Below are 19,227 nucleotides of genomic sequence, written 5' to 3'. Positions count from 1 at the left end.
ACTACGCTCAGAAGATTCTTGCAAATAACGACAAAAGTCGAATGAAGATTCATCGTCATTTCCCTTTTATGCCTTTACTATTTGTCTTAATTTTAGCTATTCACAATTTAAAATAATAAATTCGCAGAAAGCGCTTAGCTAATCATTTGTCAAAGTTGTGTATTTCACATGGATACGAACTGAAATGAACGCAGAAAGTATGGAAAGGGGATAACATATAGCGGCAATTAACCACATTTCGTTCTTTAAAAAAGTGGAGATGTCATTTTTTAAGTAATGTTTAGAATGCGTAGTAGACATTAGCGGAAAATATTATTTTTGGAAAAGTTTGCACTTCATTGAAACAATATGTTTCTTAAAAATGCATTGAATGTTCAAAGTTGAGGACTTTGGGTCCTTTTGTAAATGAAATGTTGTGCCTTTAGAAAATCGCAGTTATAAAACGGATCAAAGTAAATAAAGTGGAAAACTGTCCGATAATGAAAACAATAACTAATTATACGTTTATACCTTTTAAGATGAGGGTTTCGGTCAAGATTAGTTGGCAACCTGAATCTAATGACCATTTTATGCAGAAGAGTTTTTTCACGCGAAAACGGAAAATGCTGATGAAAAATCTTTGTGTTCTAAAGAAACTTAATTTAAGCTTATTATAACAGATTGACCTCTTCAACCAATGGACTGAACTCTACTTTCTCAACAACTTAGTATTTAAAGAAACAAAATTTACTCATCCTTTAACCTCCAAGTATAAATGAAGGAGAAAAAAAAAACGGAAGAGAGCAAATGACTATTTTATGCTTTGTTTAGCTTTCATACCACTTTCAAGAGAGAAAATACAAATTGAATGGACGATTGGAAAATATTTGATTCTTATCTGAGTAAATGCTACCCATTCGCCAAAAAAAAAAAGAAAGAAAAAGGGTTGATTATGCATAGCTCAGATATGAGCATTATTTCAGCCCTTATTTTCTCGTTGTTTACGAAATTAAAAGAAGTAACTATGATTACTAATAAGTGATGTATGTCAGGACATAAGAAACTTAACAAAACAAATCCATCCCAAATATCTCACCCGCTGAGCACAAGCACTGTAAGTGACTTGTGAATGAGAGGTTCCATTTTGTCATGACAAAAAGAAAAAAAAGTACAAGAGAAGTCCAGCCACGAGGTTATAGATCAAGGTACATGGAAGAAAATACATCGTTCATGGTTAGAAGTAATAGAAATGCGGTTTCATAACAGCGAAATGTTGCCAAAAGTCAAAGATGATAAAGCAGGTCCTTTTACATCATTCACCTATATTAACAGCCCTTGATGTTTACAGTGGTGGCAATTTACAAATAATGTGACACAGAACAACAACACTGCAATCGAAAATGAATGTCCTTCTCCGAAATAAGTCATGTCATGAATGCAGCTATAATATCAAAGATAAAGGAAATTTTAAGTGACATCAACACTTAATAAACGATTTTAGTTATGGGTTTAGGTAGTTTTCCCAAATTTAGAGTAACAAAATACTTTACTTTAAAGTCAATTGTCTTGATACCTGTTTAATATCCAACAAGGCTCGATTTTAAACAGTTCTAGTACTTTTAGAAAGCTGAGAATTAAAATTTAAAAAAAAAAGTATTTCTAATTCAGAGTTTAAGAATTTTTTGCTGATCTTTCTTACGTTGACTCTCTTATCTTTTACATTTCACATTAGCTTTTTGGGAGCAGACTCAGTATTCAATTTGGTATGTATATTAAAGAAAACTATTTTGATCAAAAGGTGCCCCATAAAATTTTGGTACAGCAGGTTTTCAGCAACTGATCAACAGCAATCTACCTTGACCTACGGCTAGTCCGTGGCTGAACTGTGAAGTGGAGGGTGAGTGGGAATCTAATGTTAATTGGGCACTGCTACTCAAGGGGTGGAGGGTGATGAGCTACAGTGTTTGAAGATGAGCTAGTGTTGTTACCTTCGACCTCGTTCGGACTTGAAGGTTCCCCCGTATTTCGGCCGGGAACCAATCAGATCAATGATCTCCGGAATGCAGCTAGCAAACACCGCCTACCATTGGTCGGGGAGGCGTGCAATGAGACGAGGAAGCGACGATGACGTGGATGTGCACACGTGCAGAAGAGAGACATATAGAGAGGAGAGAAGAGAAGGAAAAAAAAGGAGAGATTGGCCTTCAGAGGCTGTTTGTCCAACATCTACACAAAAATTGATACTCAGGTTGGCCGCGCAAAGGAGTGACCGTCCTTCGCAATGAGAGTTGCGAGAAAACAACACCACATTTTCAACGAACAATGCTCTACAGAAGGTTGCTTCATGATGGAAAACTATTGGTATGCACCCGAGATGGCTACAGAGGAAGTTTTGCTATTAACAAATCAGCAACTACTTTTTATCGGTGGCAGTCAAGGTATTTTCTTGTGAGGAATAAAACTCCAGTCAATGTTGTTTGCTTGTAAAATGTACAGCTATCATAGATTATTTTGAACGTTTTGCTATATAACATTGACTGTGATCAGTCATGCATCAAGTGTCTCTGTTGGAACTAGGTATGTGATTCACAGGTCTCTTAGAAGCACGGTCACATCCAACGCAAGCGACAGCTGGATATCACGAAGCAGGATTTCCGATCTGTCCGCTCAAGGAGTTTGGTGCCTCTTTAAAACATTTTAAGTAACTGCTAACCAATTTCTTGCATCTAATTAGGGACTTTTTCTAAGCTTGAGAATGATATGATCAAAGATAATTTTTGCTCACAATGTCCTATTAATATAGCAAGGATGGCTTCAAAATGAATATCAGCATACATCGACACCAAATGTAACTCCTGATGTTTCGAAGGAAATCGGATATCCTGCCACTTGAATAACAAACAGAGAACAGACAGACAGAGATAGAGAGAAGGTTCGAGTACAACAGCGAGCAGACGATAACGTTGAATAGGCGCAGGCGATACCTTTTGCCGTGCTCTCGCCTGAACTCTCCTCCATATTTGGGTCTAGTCCCCACTAACTCTAGGATCTCTGGGATGCAACTGGCAAAGACGGCCTACAATAAGAGAGATTCTAAGCCAATGCTAATACATGTACACACACCCGACCTGTCCATATTTCTCGGAGAAGATTTAACAGAACTCTTTAACAACCTGATTGGGAGGATAGTATTATGAGTTTGAAACCAACTCTTCAAAGTGACAAAAATGAGATTATGCTTAGATTATTGAAATCGAAGTATAATCTCTACCGTTTTCAACAAGTTTCTACGTCATGGAGCTTTATACTGTCTGCTAATGGTTGCTATGGAATTGGCAAACGTCCAGTTAAGACAAGTCAATCTGAATAAGGTGAAAAAGGAAAATATTGATGCGAGTGTTCATTTAAATGTAACTCTGTTTAATTTAGAGGATAACACACGTCTACAAAAGCTGGCATCCCTGAAAAGTAATGGATGCGTCCATTTCCGTTTGTACACCGCATGTTAGCCTTTCCATCTCATCAGTGATCAGACAGTAAGTGGATCGTGTTGGCTGAACACAGAAGGCCAGCTATAGGATGGCAACGAGCCATCTACTGATTGGAAAATTAAAAGGGTTAAAAGTTGGAAAGTATGTCTACATGAGTCCTTCAGCTCATTAATGTACTCTTAAAAAAACCTCATTGTTGAAAACATGAAAAACTATTCTGTTTTGGTTCTTAAAATATTAAACCTTTTAAAATTTAATTCTCATTTAGTTACTCGTATGCAGAGTCAATGATTTGCATTTTAACGAGACGGACTAAATTTTAGACATTATTTGGTCTACATAGATTTTTAGTTGAGTAATAAGTTGAGAAATTTTATCAATTTTTAATAAAAATTCTCTGACTGCCTGTTTGAGTCATTGAGTAAAAAAGAAAACATTTTGAGCATTTTGAGGGAACGTCCTTTAACTTTGTGAGTTAACATAGACCTTATGTAAAATCACTCAGTTAAAAGCGTTACGAAGGAAGAAAACTGACATTTTTCAGTGCTTCCGTAGTCAGTTTGCCTAAATCTCAATGAAATAGTAAAAATAAAGTCTTGAATACAAGAGGATGTGATTACACTAACCTAAGCTATTTTCTACGTAGTTTTATACTTGAAGAAAAAGTTTCTTGAATAATAAAGCAGCTTTCTTACAATGAAAGCTGATTTCAAAATCCACCAGAGTAAAGTAATGGTAGTAAGCTCTTTACCTCCTTACTTTACGGTATGATGTTTGCCAACTACAGGGTCCATTATGAAAGTAATGAGCATAATGTTATTGTGACGTGACGATAGATGGCAGCACGGTAAAACCGGCTGGGAAATGTGGTGCGGGATATGCCCTTTCAATGCATCCAGTCGTCAGTTGCTTTCGAGCAGTGTGAGCGGAGATAAGTGCCTCCGCTTGAAGTATGTTTTCAACTTTTGTAACATAACGCAATGGAGCGTTCGCTTGAACAATGATACGCCATAAAGTTTTGCGTGAGGTTTGGAAAAAATGCAACCGAAACATTCCAGATGCTGCAAGAAGCCTTCAAGGACGATTGCATTTCAAGATCACAGTCTGGGAAGTGGCACAAGGCATTCAAAGAGAGCCAGGAGGAGGTCGCCGACGAACCCCGTTATGGATGTCCCCCCCCCCCGGTGATCCCTCACCACCTTACAGTCCCTACTCAGCTTCATGTGACTTCTTTTTGTTTCCGCGACTCAAGAGAGAGAGAGAGAGAGAGAGAAGAAAGGAAAACATTGGGGAACCTTGGGAAACATCCAACACCATGTTACAACGTTCGTGAGAGGCATTCCCTTGGAAGAGTTTCAGGGTGCCTTTCAGGCGTAGCAAACACGTCTTCGCAAGTGTATTGATGCAGGAGGAATGTGTTTTGAAGAATATTGAACATTTGTACAAATTACGATCAATAAATATATTTTGCCAGTAAATGCTCATTACTTTCATAATGGACCCTGCATTACCCCCTGGACATTACAAGAGCCCCTGTATATAAGTTTACCACTATACACACTTCTATTATTTTGTTAGGCTCCGGACACTTGAACCAAACCACGACGCTTTATGCGAAAATTAAAACTTACAATGGGACTCTATAGAAATGAATAATTCATGTAATTTTCAAATACTGATTGTTATATTAGCACTATAGTTGAAGTTTAAGCAAAGTTTTCAAATATTCATTAATACAACCGAGAGCATAACTTTTTTTCGTTCTTGTAAAATAATCACAAAAAAAAAATTCTTGCTCCGAGTTTGAAGGACAGATCAGGTGATGTCTGCTCGAATTGTCCACCGATTTCGTCCCTTCCCCCAACAAAAGCAATTTTATACATTCTTCCAAGTCGAGAACAAAGTTGCTCATCTTTAATCTTCTAAGCACGGTTAGAAATTTCACACGGCGAATATATCTCAGAAAAACTCCCTTACAGACAGTCAACTCCCGATTACCCGCGGAATTGGGTGGCCCAAGTGCCGCGGATAATAAAAATCGCGGATAAACCGCAAAAGGCTAAAATGAGGTACAAATAAGGTAAAGATTGTCCTTTTTTAAAATTTTAGCTGCATTGATGCATTATACATTTTTTTTTCAAAGAGTGAAAATTTATACAGTACAGTAAAAATATTTGTATTTTTGCACTACAGAATTTAACATCAATAAAGAACTAATATATGTACGATGAAAAGAGCACAAAAAATAAATAAATGAACAATACAAAAACAACCGAGTTTAAATTTACAAATTTTCGACAAAAACAGCCATTGGTATTTGCTTTTTACAGCGAAAATACATGTTCCCGGTTGTTGATTGACTCGCGGATAATCGGGAGTTTACTGTAGTTTCACTGCAGTGAAGGGATTCTCACCGGGAAAAAAAAGAAACTGCATTAACTCTTTTGTTTTTTAAACCCTTTTGCTGTTTACACCTATGCAACTCGATATCATTTAGATGGTTTTAGCCAACTTATCTTGCTCAATATCTTCTGATTGGTTTGAAATATTTCGCCGAAAAACCTCAGAATCATGCACGCAAGTATCTGTAACTATTAATTAGACTTCAAGCACATAAATAACTTTGTTCAGGATGCTTCAGTATTGAAGCAGAATGCTTTGAAATAATGGATTTGCGCCAAAGGAAAACATTTTAAAATCATGGTCATGGATAAAAATGTTTCCACGTTCCGAGGTTGCTAAGTCCTCTTTTTCAACGCGAGAAATGGAACTTCTGAAAAAAATAGAGGTACAAATATCTTTCTTTACATTTGTATGATGCGAAAGAAATGTTTCGCGTAACCTTGATATTCTTATCATAATGTCTCCATATTTACATTTCAAACAGAGTGAAATATCATTAATATATTTTAAGATTGGGGCTGTAAAAAAAGGCAACTTATAATAATAATAATATTGCTTTTACAGCAATGCAGTGTAGTGCAATTTCGTTAAACTATTTTACTAATTAGTAATACGAAGAAAACGATCGGCAAGAAAGAAATATTTTTACAAGATTCCTCAATTTTGAAACCTTAATTCTGTTCAAGTACCACAGAAGAATATCGCTACATTAGAAGAAGCAGCAAACATTTTTAATGACTCTCGAGTCCCATTGCAATCTCCGTTGTCATCCTCAAGTTCTTTGAACTCTATGATCCTTAAAATGTTGGCTACGATGACTCTTTGTAAAAAAGAACAATTTAACAGTGGATCTCCTGGCATTACGGAATCCATGAGATTGCCGATTTGCTGGTCAAAAAGGGTGCTTTAACATTAAGGGCCACCAAGAATCAAGGTGGGTCCTTATCAGTTTGGCCACCGGCACCCCTTCCACCAAAAAATTCATGAAACTTGTAATACTAAGATTCTGAGTCGGGCCCTTTCAAAGGACGGGCCCCTAGTTTCAGATTAGACTGACGTGGCCTCCCTTAGGCCCTGTTAACACTACAAACATGTCCTCCCAGTACATCTTTTGGACACAATAAAACGATTTAAAAAAATGCCATGGCAGAGAGTTTCATAAAGAACCTCGCTGCAAGTGGCCAGTGCCCTTTTGGATTTATAGATTCACGCTACAACTGCTTTTCTTGATCTTTATATTTTGTTTGTTCTGCAGATGGTGCATTAGTGTTGCTAAGGTTATATAATAGACCTATATAATATGTAGTCCTATAATCTTGCCATTAGAAGTAAAAAAGGTTAGGAAATCAAATGTTTTTTAATACAATTGCTTCTAATTTATCAAACTCGAACAAATAGAACCCTAAGCTTAATGGAAAACAGGAACCTTCCCAAGGGCTCATCGACCAGAAAACATTAGACTGACTTAATCTCGGATTTTTTCAGAAGACAAAATGAGAGAAAGGTCAATTTGATATCGTCATCTAATCAACCATCAGTGATTAGTCATTGTCATCGAATCTGCTGCTTCTCATATGAGGGTTGACCCAGATTGTGGTTCAGTTCATCATCGAACTTTTAATCTTGAAATGTCCCCGCATTAAGTATAAAGACTTTTTACACTTCATTACTAGTATTTTTCTTTGTCCCTCTTTATTGGACAATGACTAAACTTTCCTTTTACATTGAAGGAAGCTCAGTAGAAAGAAGTCGTTTGTATCAGACATTATAAAAACAACTTTCTGGTTTTGAAAATAATTAAACTCTCTCTGGAAAGTTATGCTTTTACATTTTGAGCTGAAAATAAGAGACGTTTAAATTCAAATACTACCAGGTTTCTTCCCCAAGCGATACACTTACGTTCAAAAAAATAACAATGATATGAATGGCAATTGTTTGATAGACGAACATATTTTTCATGGTTTTGGCGTTTGACATGTCTCTGAAATAATCGATTCAAATGTATTTACTGTGGCATGAAATCTGCCCTGACCACAGAGGAAGAGATAGAAATGTAGGGGAACTCACCAAACCGACGAGAATGAAAAACACGATGAAGGCCCGCCCCAAGGACGTCTGACAGTAGATGTCTCCGTAGCCCACCGTCGACATAGTTACAATCAGGAAGTACACGCACTCCCAGTACGTCAGGCTCTGAGGGTTCATGAATTCCAGAGGATCCCCAGAATTCTCCAGCTGAAAACAGGCAATACAGGATACAACAATCATTCGTTCGCTCAAACTGCAAAACTGTGCGGAAATCATGTCAGAAAGAACTTGACCCTTCAGAAATGAACAAATACTTTTGTGTTGCAAAGTAACGTGTAAGCCAAAGAATATTATAACTGCACAAACTTGCAACAAATTGCAGACACGTGTTTCGGAGAATTCTTTTTTCAGTGCAGAAAAGTGTGAACTTATGGATGCAAAGCCATTCTACGAGCTTTTGTCGATGTCTTTTCTTCCATAAATGACAGTTTATTTTGATATGGATAGCTTTTAACGATATCTAAAAATGTAGATACAATACATGTAATGTTAATCCTTTCTAATCCACTAGTAATAACTTCAGGTACTAATGAGCTTTGGTAGCTGCTTTTGTTTTCTATTTTAATTCGGTGAATTTCCATGGTCACATTTTCTAATCAATTGAACTTCATTGTATTACTTATAATTAAGCCGATGTACACTAGATATGAAAGGTGTCTCAAAAATATCACAAAATATAATTGGAAATAGGTAAAATATACATGTGCAAAAGTACATATAAGACTACTAACAGAAATAGATTAGGAAGTCAATACGGTAGGTATTGTGCTCTTGAGTACGTTATAGGAGTTTTAACTGATTTTTATCGTAGATCATGGTTTAAACTCTGAACCATCTGTAGGTTATAAAATATTTATCTTTATGTTTACTTTTGTTTAATATCTTGTAAATCAACTGCCACTATTCGATAATGTTTCTGATTGTTAGTCGCAATGCTCAAATTGTTTGACGTGCACTACCTGTCTTTAAAATGTATTCAAGTACATTAAACCTTTTCGGTTTGATATACTTGAATACACTATGTATCCAAGAGCTGTCTCAACAATTAATAAACAAGTTTCTAGACATTATACATATGAGAAGGGATCTGTGCTTTTGACACAATTTTAGATTTGCATTAAAAATACATAGATACCAAAACATAGAAGAAACAGGCGGTATTTTTTATTACAAACATTAAATTTTGTTGCGGTTTTTAAAAATGAATTCCTATTATCAGAGGAAAAGGGATAAAACTGGTTAATTATCTTTAAAATAAAGGAAAAAAATTATGTATTCATTGAAGAGAATTATACTTCCATTGATTATGTAAAGCAAAAATTTCGTTCTTTACTTTTCTGGAAATAATATTTTCATCACTTTCATCAACCAGACAAAGAACACAATCATAGATATGCAACATGTTATGTTTCTGTAAAATCTAAAACCTTGTATCTCGTTCCAGGGCCACAGAGAGCCAAGGTGGGCCCCTTGTCAGTTATGTCGCCGGGCCCCTCCCACTCTCCAAAAAAAGAAAGAAAAGAAAAGAAATGGGGGAAAGAAGAAGAAAAATCCAAACTGCTTACTAGAAAACAATCAACTCAATTTAAGCGCCACAGCATAAAATACGAAAAGAGTAAATTTTACTTAATTTTTAGGTTTTCTTTTATTCGAAGTCCCCCTCCCTTTTTTCTTTCTTCCTTTCCTTTTTTTTCCTTCTTTCTATAATTCCTTCTTTTCTTTCTTTCTTTTTTTTGCGTCAGTGTCGCCGGACCCGTCCCAAGGCCCAGGCCCCTAGTTTCCTACAAGGCTGACAATAAATTACTTTTAAATAAAAAAAACCGCCTTCAAAATATACCCAGGAACTAAAGAGCAAAAAATAACTGATTACACTTCCATTCTATTTCCTACCCAAACATAGAAATGAAATTCATTTTACAATTCCAGTACAAAAATCAACTAAACTAAACACCGAATTATAAAATAAACACTGATTTAAATTACTATACGATGAATTATTTTAAATACTATGTACTATCTCTTATTTTTTAATAACCTTTTGAAGTCGGGGCCTCCTATAAACTACATAACGTAACTGACAACCCACCGAATCCTGAATTAAACACTAATTTAACTATACGCGAAATTAGTCTTTAAAACTAAACCTACTCAGTTACGTTAGGTAGTAGTTTATATTAGGCCCCGACTTCAAAAGGTTATTAAAAATTAAGAGATCGTATATAATTAGTTAGGTATTTTAAATAATTCATCGTATAGTAATTTAAATCAGTGTTTAGTTTAGTTGATTTTTGTACTGGAATTGTAAAATGAATTTCATTTCTATGTTTGGGTAGGAAATAGAATGGAATTGTAATCAGTTATTTTTTGCTTTTTAGTTCCTGGGTATTTTTTGAAGGCGGTTTTTTTTTTATTATTTAAAAGTAATTTATTTTTTTGCTTTTTAGTGGTGTAAATAACACGGCGAGCGTCTTGGAGACTTCCGACGACTGTGAAGAAAGGCTTTTTCAAATGCGTAACTAATGTACAAAAAAAAATTGTCTTCATCATTTGTTCAACTTTATCAAAGTTTGCTTTCGGAAAACAAATGCATGAATCACTAAAAAAAAAAAAAAAAAAAACGAAATAGCTTTAAGTTTAAATTTGTAAAATTGTAAATTTTAGAACTGTAATATTGTAAATTGTAATTTATGTTTCGCAATACGTGTCATGTAACTCGTGATAAAAGTCGCATGTTTCTTCACATAGCCCCACTGTAGATGAAGATTAAAAATTCCACTAGAATGAATTTTATGTTTGCTTCAGAGAATCCTTAATTCAAAATTTTCATCATCATTATTCTTAATAATATATATTTTTAGTACTTTCTTTAACTATAGGTAAAGAAAGTATAAACCTTTGTTTTATGGCCTTTGTTTATCAATGGGTTTTATATTTAATCATTTGTGAGGGAAATAGCATAAAATTTATTGTTTTACCCTTAACTTTTCCGGGCTCCTCTCCATATTGTTTACCTCTATATTTCACCGTTAGTTACAAAAATATTGGCCCCCCTCCAGGCTCGGACCCGGGCCAACAGGTGTCCCTCCCCCCTTCCTGTGCACGCCCCTGGGTACAGGTGTCTTCGAGTATTTATGGAACATTGTACAAAGGAAAAACAAATGAAAACGAGTTCAGAACCTCCTCCTTTTTTTGAAGCCTGCTAATTAATATAACCCTAATTTCAAATTGAACTGGCGGCATCGTGAAATAGTAAATCAGAATATTGGTCAAAGTTCAGAAATCATACACAGTTATAATGCATATTATTAAAGAATATAAATTAAATCGTGGGGGGGTGTTCTGTATTCAATTCCCGCTCAATTGAACACTAAATATATTTAAAAATTGGAATATTAAATAAAGAACTTTATATTTTAGTGCCTAAATAAAGTTATTTATTAGTAAATAAAATATTAAGGTAATTGATTCAACTATTAAAGTAGCAAAATATATTTAATTTACTGCTTTACTACGCAATAATAAATACATTAGTAACACCTATAATAAAAAATTACCATGCGGCGCAGCGTTGAGAAAATTAATCATCCATGTGCCGCGAGAATTAAATTTCGTTCAAGAGAAAGCCAAAAGCTTAGGTGTGAAAATACACCGATCACAGCAACATCATGTGACCATGACGTATGAAATTTAAAGTTTCTTGGATTTCTCTGGGACCCCTTATCAGATCCAGACCAAATTACAATGGGATCATCTGGGAAGTATACCCTTCCAAACAAAATTTTTTTTTTTTTTTTTTCCAAATCGATTCAGTAGTGTTGGAATAATTCGAAAACACACATAAAAAGGCGCAATACAAAATCATAACCTCCTTTTTTGAAGTCGGTTAAAAATGGATATCGAAGCAGAAATGCTTACCGCAATTTTCGAAGTCGTTAACTGACACCCGGTAAGTCAATTAGACAGTGAAAACTATCAATGAAAATTAATTAGTGCCCTCGAAATGAAAACTGGTTTGTCACGAGTACGTTTCTTTATAGTAAGCCTCTCATTGATCTTTCTTCAATCTTTAATTATGTGTGAACAAACCCCCCTAAAGACTGGAAACACCGCCTGAATTTTAACACATTGAGGCAGTAAAAAGCAAAGGGAGGTAAGTGGCAAAATTAAAAATTTGGAGACAACCAGAACACATGGTACGTGAACCTCTCCTCTATCTTGGGGCAAAAGATAATACTAGTAGCCCTGGTAGGTGCTGCTGTACAGCATGATTTAGAAAAAAAATTCAATGAAAACCTACCTAGGATGTTATCTTTAAACGCGTTTTACTCAAAACTTGAAAATGTCCACTTACATCCCTTTGTTGCTCACTGCCTTCTATGTCCATTAATGTGCTGCACAAAAAATGCACTTGTATGATAAGCATTTTTAAATCCAAAAGAGCAATTATTTGCCAGAACCACCGTTCAGAGCTTGGTGGATTAAGTACCATTTTTATACCACTAACAAGGGAATTGAGCATAGTCTCTCCAATTTGGAAAGATAGGAAGCACTCACTCACCAGATGTATAACTCCCGCTGCAGTGAGCCAGACGCTGATGACGATGGACACGAGCTGGGCGAGGCGGATCGAACTGCTGGTCTTGAGCACATTCAGGTACTGCAAGATGTCCGGTACTGACATCAGACGCAGCGCCCGCAAAAAGCGGAGACCTGCGAAGATATTGCTATGAGCACTCGAAAAAAAGTCATAACATAATTACATATCTACCCGTTATTCCGCACCTATGAACAGAGCAATTGCAAATGATTCCTTTTCAATCGTAGTCAAATATTTTGGCTAATTGGTTCATAATTCCTTGAAGTAGTTTACTTTTAGCCTAAACTGTTCATTCTAATCAGAATGCAACATATTCCACTGGAGATAATCTATAAACAGTAAATAAGTTCAAATATAGTCATTTTTCTGCTTTGCTCCGTAGAAGTAACTGTTCACTTCCTAGGGACAGAATGGTTACTTCTTCCTCCTCCGGTCTCAACACGATTCCTGTTTTGAAGAACATGAATGCTTTGTAAGTCATTGACTTAAAAGTTCTTTAGAAATTTATTTCACTCTTTTTGTATATGCATACATACCTACTTACTAATCTATTTGTTTACCAAAACATTTAGATTGTTTAACAGTTTTATTACAGAAGTGCATAGATGACACTTCAATGGTTTTCAATAAGTTTCTGATGCACGGACAATCCACAAATAGCACATGATTGGATCATTTTTCAAACTTCACACATAATCGACACATAAAAAATCCGTGCATATTTTTTGTGGCAAAGAGAGAGAGATGGCAATGAAATCTCGTTTATATCATTTTTAGTTCTTAATATCACAAAAACACCAACTTCACAATGCTTGATCGTACGCCTGCTGAAACTTAAAGGACTACAATCTTAAGCTCTTTATAACTAATGTGCAGTCAAAGAAATCAAAAATATTTTTCCGCAATCAAAACATAGAATTAGAGGTGTAATTATTTAGTAGAAAATGAATTGCTTAATTTGCTCTTAGTAGTTAATTGAATCTAGTTGTTGTCAAAATCCGAAGGTTATTTGTCGTATCAACTACATTTGAAGCTGTGATCAGTTAAAGATGCTGTCAAAATTGTATGAGCAAATGTTATCTGTTTTTATAATTCATATTTCAGAGAAACCATAGCTAATTTAATTTCTTTATATTACATTCCTTTGAAAACATTATATTTTTCTAATATTTATTATGGTGTTTTCAAACGTGCGGCTGAGTTGGCAAGGTTCAAACTCTTTAAATTGCGCAGAAAGGTGAGAGGTAGATATCTCAGTTTTTCTGTTAAGCCGACTTTACAGAGAAATTTGTGTTGGTCCATGATAATTTGATGACTCTCAATAAAAAAATTACTGCGGGCTCCACTTTGGGTTATTCAATATATAACTGAACTACTCAGACCGTGGATGTAGGTTTTCTTACTTTAGAACCCCAGTCTGATAATGTATCGCTTGATCGCTTAACCATCATGGTATTTTTATTTTTAAAATTTCTATATGCATCCGAACACAGTTACCTACTTGTTTAATACTTGTCGTTATAAACATTTTGAGACCAAACTTTGGATTTTCCTCACTGTTTCAGTTTTGGCATTCGGGATATGAATCTTCATTTATTTCGTTACTGTATGCGGAAATGGCTTCCTGTATCAGGTGTTCCTTGTATAATAGAAAACCTATTGCCACGAGTACTGAGGAAAGTTTTGCCTTTCAGCATTGAATCCCATTAACCATTTTACCTTTTCTCATTCACATGTTATTTTGAAGGCTGAAATATAAGCGAAAAACAGTAAAAAAAGAACTCGGCAAGTTACGACGTACATTCTATGACTGACGTGAAAATTGTGCTTATGGATGAAAGATGGAGGAAAGGATGTTACTGATGAACATTTTTATTTTCTTAGAGCAAGTTAATTTCTAAAAAGAAACCATGATTCTTTCTCTTAAAGGAAGACCAATAATGAGACTAACCCCATAACGGATGTTTAATTCCTAAAAAAATCTGCAGTAAAGTGCTCAACTCATCAACAAAAAAAAAAAAAAAAAAAAAAAAAAAAAAAAAAAAAAAATTAAACATTCAAGATTTACTTATTTAGAACTAAGTTATTGGTAGAACTGGTTTGACAATAATTAATCGACCCCAGAACTGTTCACTCTTTTGACAAAAGGTTTGCTATTTGAAATAGGTAAACTGTATCTCCTTTCAGAACAGTAAAAGTTTTTCTTCATCAACATTGCCTCATTTAAAGTAATTCATCACTCACCCAACAGCTTACCGTGCCAAATGTTGGTGTCGCTCGTGACATCAGACCGCGACTATCAAAACAGTTGCTTTCTCCTTTGTAATATAAGAATACAAATTGTCGCTTTATGTGGAAACATTACTCACCTATCCACGTTCTGTCCAGGTAGATGGAAACGAAGGACGGTGGAATAGTGAAGTAGTCAACAAAGGAATATAGTTCCAGCATGAACCACAACTTGTCACTCGCGGCTATAAACTGAAGAAGAAAATAAAATAAATACATACTCATTACAAGACACAGAACATTTACCATAACGTTTTAAAATATCACCGTACATTTTGGGATAACAATCTGCTTTATGACGATGTTGACTGCCCCATCCCCTATTCTGCCTTTTAAGGCAAGACGGAGGTATACATACTTTTTTATAAAATGACTTTCGCTAAGGATCATTCATTCGACTTTAAATATATCTTTTTTTAATTTTCATGATCTCCGATTCAACAGGCTCAAAACGATTACCCTTTACCAGAAGCGCGTAATAAAGTACACTGCGCAAACACAGACTTAAATATGAGCAAACATAAGTTCTCTAGCTTCCCAATAACGGAAAAAAAACAAGCCATTGGATAGATTTGATTTGCAAGTTTATTAAATTTGCTGCTGACCTATCTTCAATTGTATAAAGTTTGGGCAACGTAAATGGCTTTCTTTGCTGACTCATCCGCCACCTTAATGCTACAATCCCCACAGTGGGAGGAGATCCATTGTATTTTCTTGGACATTAGCAACAGAATGAATCGACAGTCTCAGGAGTACTGGAAGTACTGGTTTGGTTCCAATTCACAATACAGTGGAACTCCAATTATCCGAATCAATTGGGACCTGGCCCCCCATTCGAATAATCAAAAATTCGGATAGCCAGATTTTAATTAATCTATTTTAATTAATCAGTATGTTTGTTGAAAATGGGAGAAAAATATTTATTTTTAAAGAAAAATAGCTCTCAATTAATTAAATGAAAAGTCAACACTTTTACGTCTTAACTGTACTTACTGTACTTACAAGTGCTATACATTGTAAGCCAATAATAGAACTACACTGTGAGACGGTGTCTAATCATCCCAATCATGTACCTAAAGTTGTTTCGTGGTATAATCTTGTTTTAAATCTGTTTCAATTTTTTTCTGAAATTCTGAAAGCGAATTGGATAATCGGTGATTCGAATCGTCGGAGTTCCGATAATTGGAGTTCTACTGTAGCTAGTATTGCCGATTGTCATTTAGAGAGTATTACAATCTGGCCAAAACTGGAACAGCGTGATTTCAAAAGCAGCAGAGTCTCTAATTCCTCTTACCTCTCCGTTAAAACCGAATAGTCTTTAGATCTCACTAGGCTTGACCTAACCTCATCGAGTAGGCAACCGTACTTACTTGTAAGTTTTTTTTTTCTTTCAGTTTTTACTTTTTATTTATGACAATAATTTTTGGAAACTCGATTAGGGTAACTTACTCTTTTTTGAGCACATTTTAACCCCTGGCAACTCTGATTAGTTCACAGGCAATAGGTAGACAACCCTACTTAAGAAGCATTTTCTTTAGTTTTTACTCTTCTTTTATGATAACAGTTTTTGGAAACCCAATGAGAGCAAATTACTCATTTTTTGGGCTTTTTTTTAGCCTCTGGCCGATCTAATTAGGAACCGGAAAAAGGTAGATAACTTTACTTTAGCGTTTTGTTTACAGCTTTTACTCTGCATTTATGACAACAATTTCCGGAAACTCGATGAGGAGTAAATTATCTCCCTCTTTGGGCACCTTTTATCACCTGACAACCCAGATTAAGGACCCGAAAAAGATAGACAACCAACAACGTTTCATTTTTATCTTTTACTCTTCATTTATAATAATTTCAGAAACGATTTTCGGAAACTCCATGAGGGTAAATTACTTATTTTTAGGCACCTTTCAACCGCTGACAACCCTGATTAGTTCACGTGAAAGAGGTAGAAATTCTTTCTTTCGCGTTTTATTTACAACTTTTACTCTTCATCTATGGTAACAATTTTTGGAAACTCGATGAGGGTAATACAAGCCTAGTGCGATCTCGCTCTATAAGTTTAAAACTCTCAATGGCATCTAGTGAGGAAAAATTTCGCAGTAAATACGTGAGCTAGCTCTTTATTTCATTTCATCTGGTATATATGCTCAACCAGGTACGGCAACAATTCAAAGTACTAAAGACAGGATTTCTGAACAATTCTACGACTTATTTTTCCGTCAAATCCAAGTGATACAGAATATCATGACATTCTAAACGATTATTCACTGTATTCAATAGAACCAAAGGCTCTGGTGTAATTTAACAACAGTTGAATTTTTCTTCGTGAGTGCGTATGGTAGGAAACTATACTGCGTCTTTAGCCTTAGTGAGCCCCGGACAAATGAAGAACATTTCTCGCCATGAGGTAACCTAATTAGTTTCTGATATGAACTTTAAGACAGTATTCATAATATCTTTGTCCATACAATGGCGAATTTACCATGTCTCAATTACGAGGGGTCCCCTTGGTATCGGGTCCCCAAAGGGAATCCAAAGGGGCTCCTTCCTCAGTGGCACGACAGCCCCCTGGCCTTCTCAAGAATTTTCTTCCAGGCCTCTCTTTTTTTTTTTTTTTTTTGGCCATGGCTTGCCAATTTTTAACTTTTATGGTAGAAAAATCCCTATCAAGGCAATCAACCCATCTGAGGTTAAGTCGACCCCATGTTCTAACTACTGTAGGTTGAGCCAAAAAAAATTTTGTTTGTTGATCGTTCTTTATTTAATCTTATAACATGAATAGCCCATTTGAACCCTTGAATTTTTATGAATTTGACCACATCAGTTTCTTTAAACGCATGCTACAGCTCAAAATTAGAGTGCCTGTGCCAAATACCATTAACCTCCTTTCCTCCAAAGATGGCCTTTAAAATGCGGCGTTCAAAGACACCAAGGGCATTTTCATTGTTTTGTGTCAATATCCAGGTTTCTGCCCATTTTTTTTATAGATTAAAAGTTTAGCTTTCCTTTTGAGGGGGCGGGGTTACCACTGCCAAATCCAAAGGCGTTACCAATGCCTAAAAGCACACTTGGTGTGACAATTTGTGGCGTTTCAGCAAACAAGTCCATTTTTATGTGAACTGGAGTCAAAAGGACAAAATAAGAGCCTGACATATTTTTCGCCAATACTCGATATGTGTATGTTTACAAACATGGAATGAGTAAAATATAAAATAAACAGGCAAGGGAGTGCAAAACAAAGCAATAAATTAAATTTTCTATTAAAAAAATATCGCCTAATGCAAAATCTAAAAAAAAAAAGAAGTATGCTGAGTTTGGAACATCAGGCACTGTAATAAAATAATAAATTTTTCTCACATGATCAAATTTTAGGGAAAGTAACAGTTGCAAAGTCTTTGCTAATAAAACGTTAACAGTTATGTACTATCTACCTACACTCGTGGAGAAATAGAAAAAATATTTCATATACTTACACGTATAAAAAAGTAGACCATAAAAAATATATTTAGCGCTAAGTCTATCTGTTGGGTGGTGTTGGTTGCCCAAGATTGGCACATTTCCACTCCATCTCTAGAAAAAATAACAGCACACATATCACGGATTAGAAGGGTGGGGAAAAGTCTTTCCGTGTCCAGAAACAGCATTCAGGGGAGAACGTCGTTTCTCTCCTTTTTTTCACCCCATGGTTAACTGCTGACAAGCGAACGTGAACGTGTTTCGAAAAATTCTGTACTTAAGTCGAAGGATTGTTTCCCTCTCATTGGCATTATGACAACCGCATTAAATACAAGAATCAATATATTCCAGTCATTGTTCCTCAAAAGTAGTTAATGGCAATGAAAATCGAAGTAGATAACACAAATATAGAATAACAACTGCGTGTGTGTGTGTGTGTTTTGTTAGAATTTGGCTTTGGGAATCCCTTCTGCAGTATTCGAGGAGTAGAGCTTCATTCTCTACGTACGATGTAAAACACAATATGATTCTAAAAAAACATATTTAAAAACGAATCCGAAGAATGTAAATAGTCTTTAGGCCGCAAAGTATAACTTAAAAGAAAATAAAAATGAATTTTTACCACATTTTTATCAGTACTCAAACTGTCTGGGTGGAAAGCAAACAGTAAATGGCTACTGCAATACGAAAACCGTACACCATCCTCATGTACAGGTGGCTCTCGATAACTCGAATCTTATAACTCGAACATTCCTTTATCTCACAGTTTTCCTTGGATCCCAAACTTTTGAGACTGTTGTGGAAACTTCCGATAGTTCGAACTACCAATAACTCGAACGTTTTATCCGGTCCCTTGAGCTTTTGCTGGACTCTTATCGAGAGTTGACTATATATAATAGCCAAATTCTCTGATCTAGTAACGCTCCT

At 35.4% G+C, this 19,227-nt stretch overlaps 1 protein-coding gene across 1 annotated transcript in view; it reads right to left on the bottom strand.

Moving 5' to 3' along the window:
* The window catches only part of LOC129221512 (calcium-activated potassium channel slowpoke-like), a 114,471-nt gene extending 96,057 nt beyond the window's left edge, over positions 1 to 18,414 (bottom strand). The window contains exons 1-5 of the mRNA XM_054856003.1: positions 18,318 to 18,414; positions 14,928 to 15,039; positions 12,520 to 12,671; positions 7,941 to 8,108; positions 1,968 to 2,059 (exon numbers count right to left, since the gene is read on the bottom strand). Of these exons, the coding sequence (XP_054711978.1) occupies positions 1,968 to 2,059; positions 7,941 to 8,108; positions 12,520 to 12,671; positions 14,928 to 15,039; positions 18,318 to 18,401 (608 nt within the window). The 5' untranslated portion in view covers positions 18,402 to 18,414. The remainder of the gene's footprint in view (positions 1 to 1,967; positions 2,060 to 7,940; positions 8,109 to 12,519; positions 12,672 to 14,927; positions 15,040 to 18,317) is intronic.
* Between the last annotated feature and the right edge of the window lie 813 nt (positions 18,415 to 19,227).

Source organism: Uloborus diversus, chromosome 4, assembly GCF_026930045.1.
Source record: "Uloborus diversus isolate 005 chromosome 4, Udiv.v.3.1, whole genome shotgun sequence".
NCBI classification, from domain to species: domain Eukaryota; kingdom Metazoa; phylum Arthropoda; class Arachnida; order Araneae; family Uloboridae; genus Uloborus; species Uloborus diversus.
This window is presented reverse-complemented; position numbering and strand designations above follow the sequence as displayed.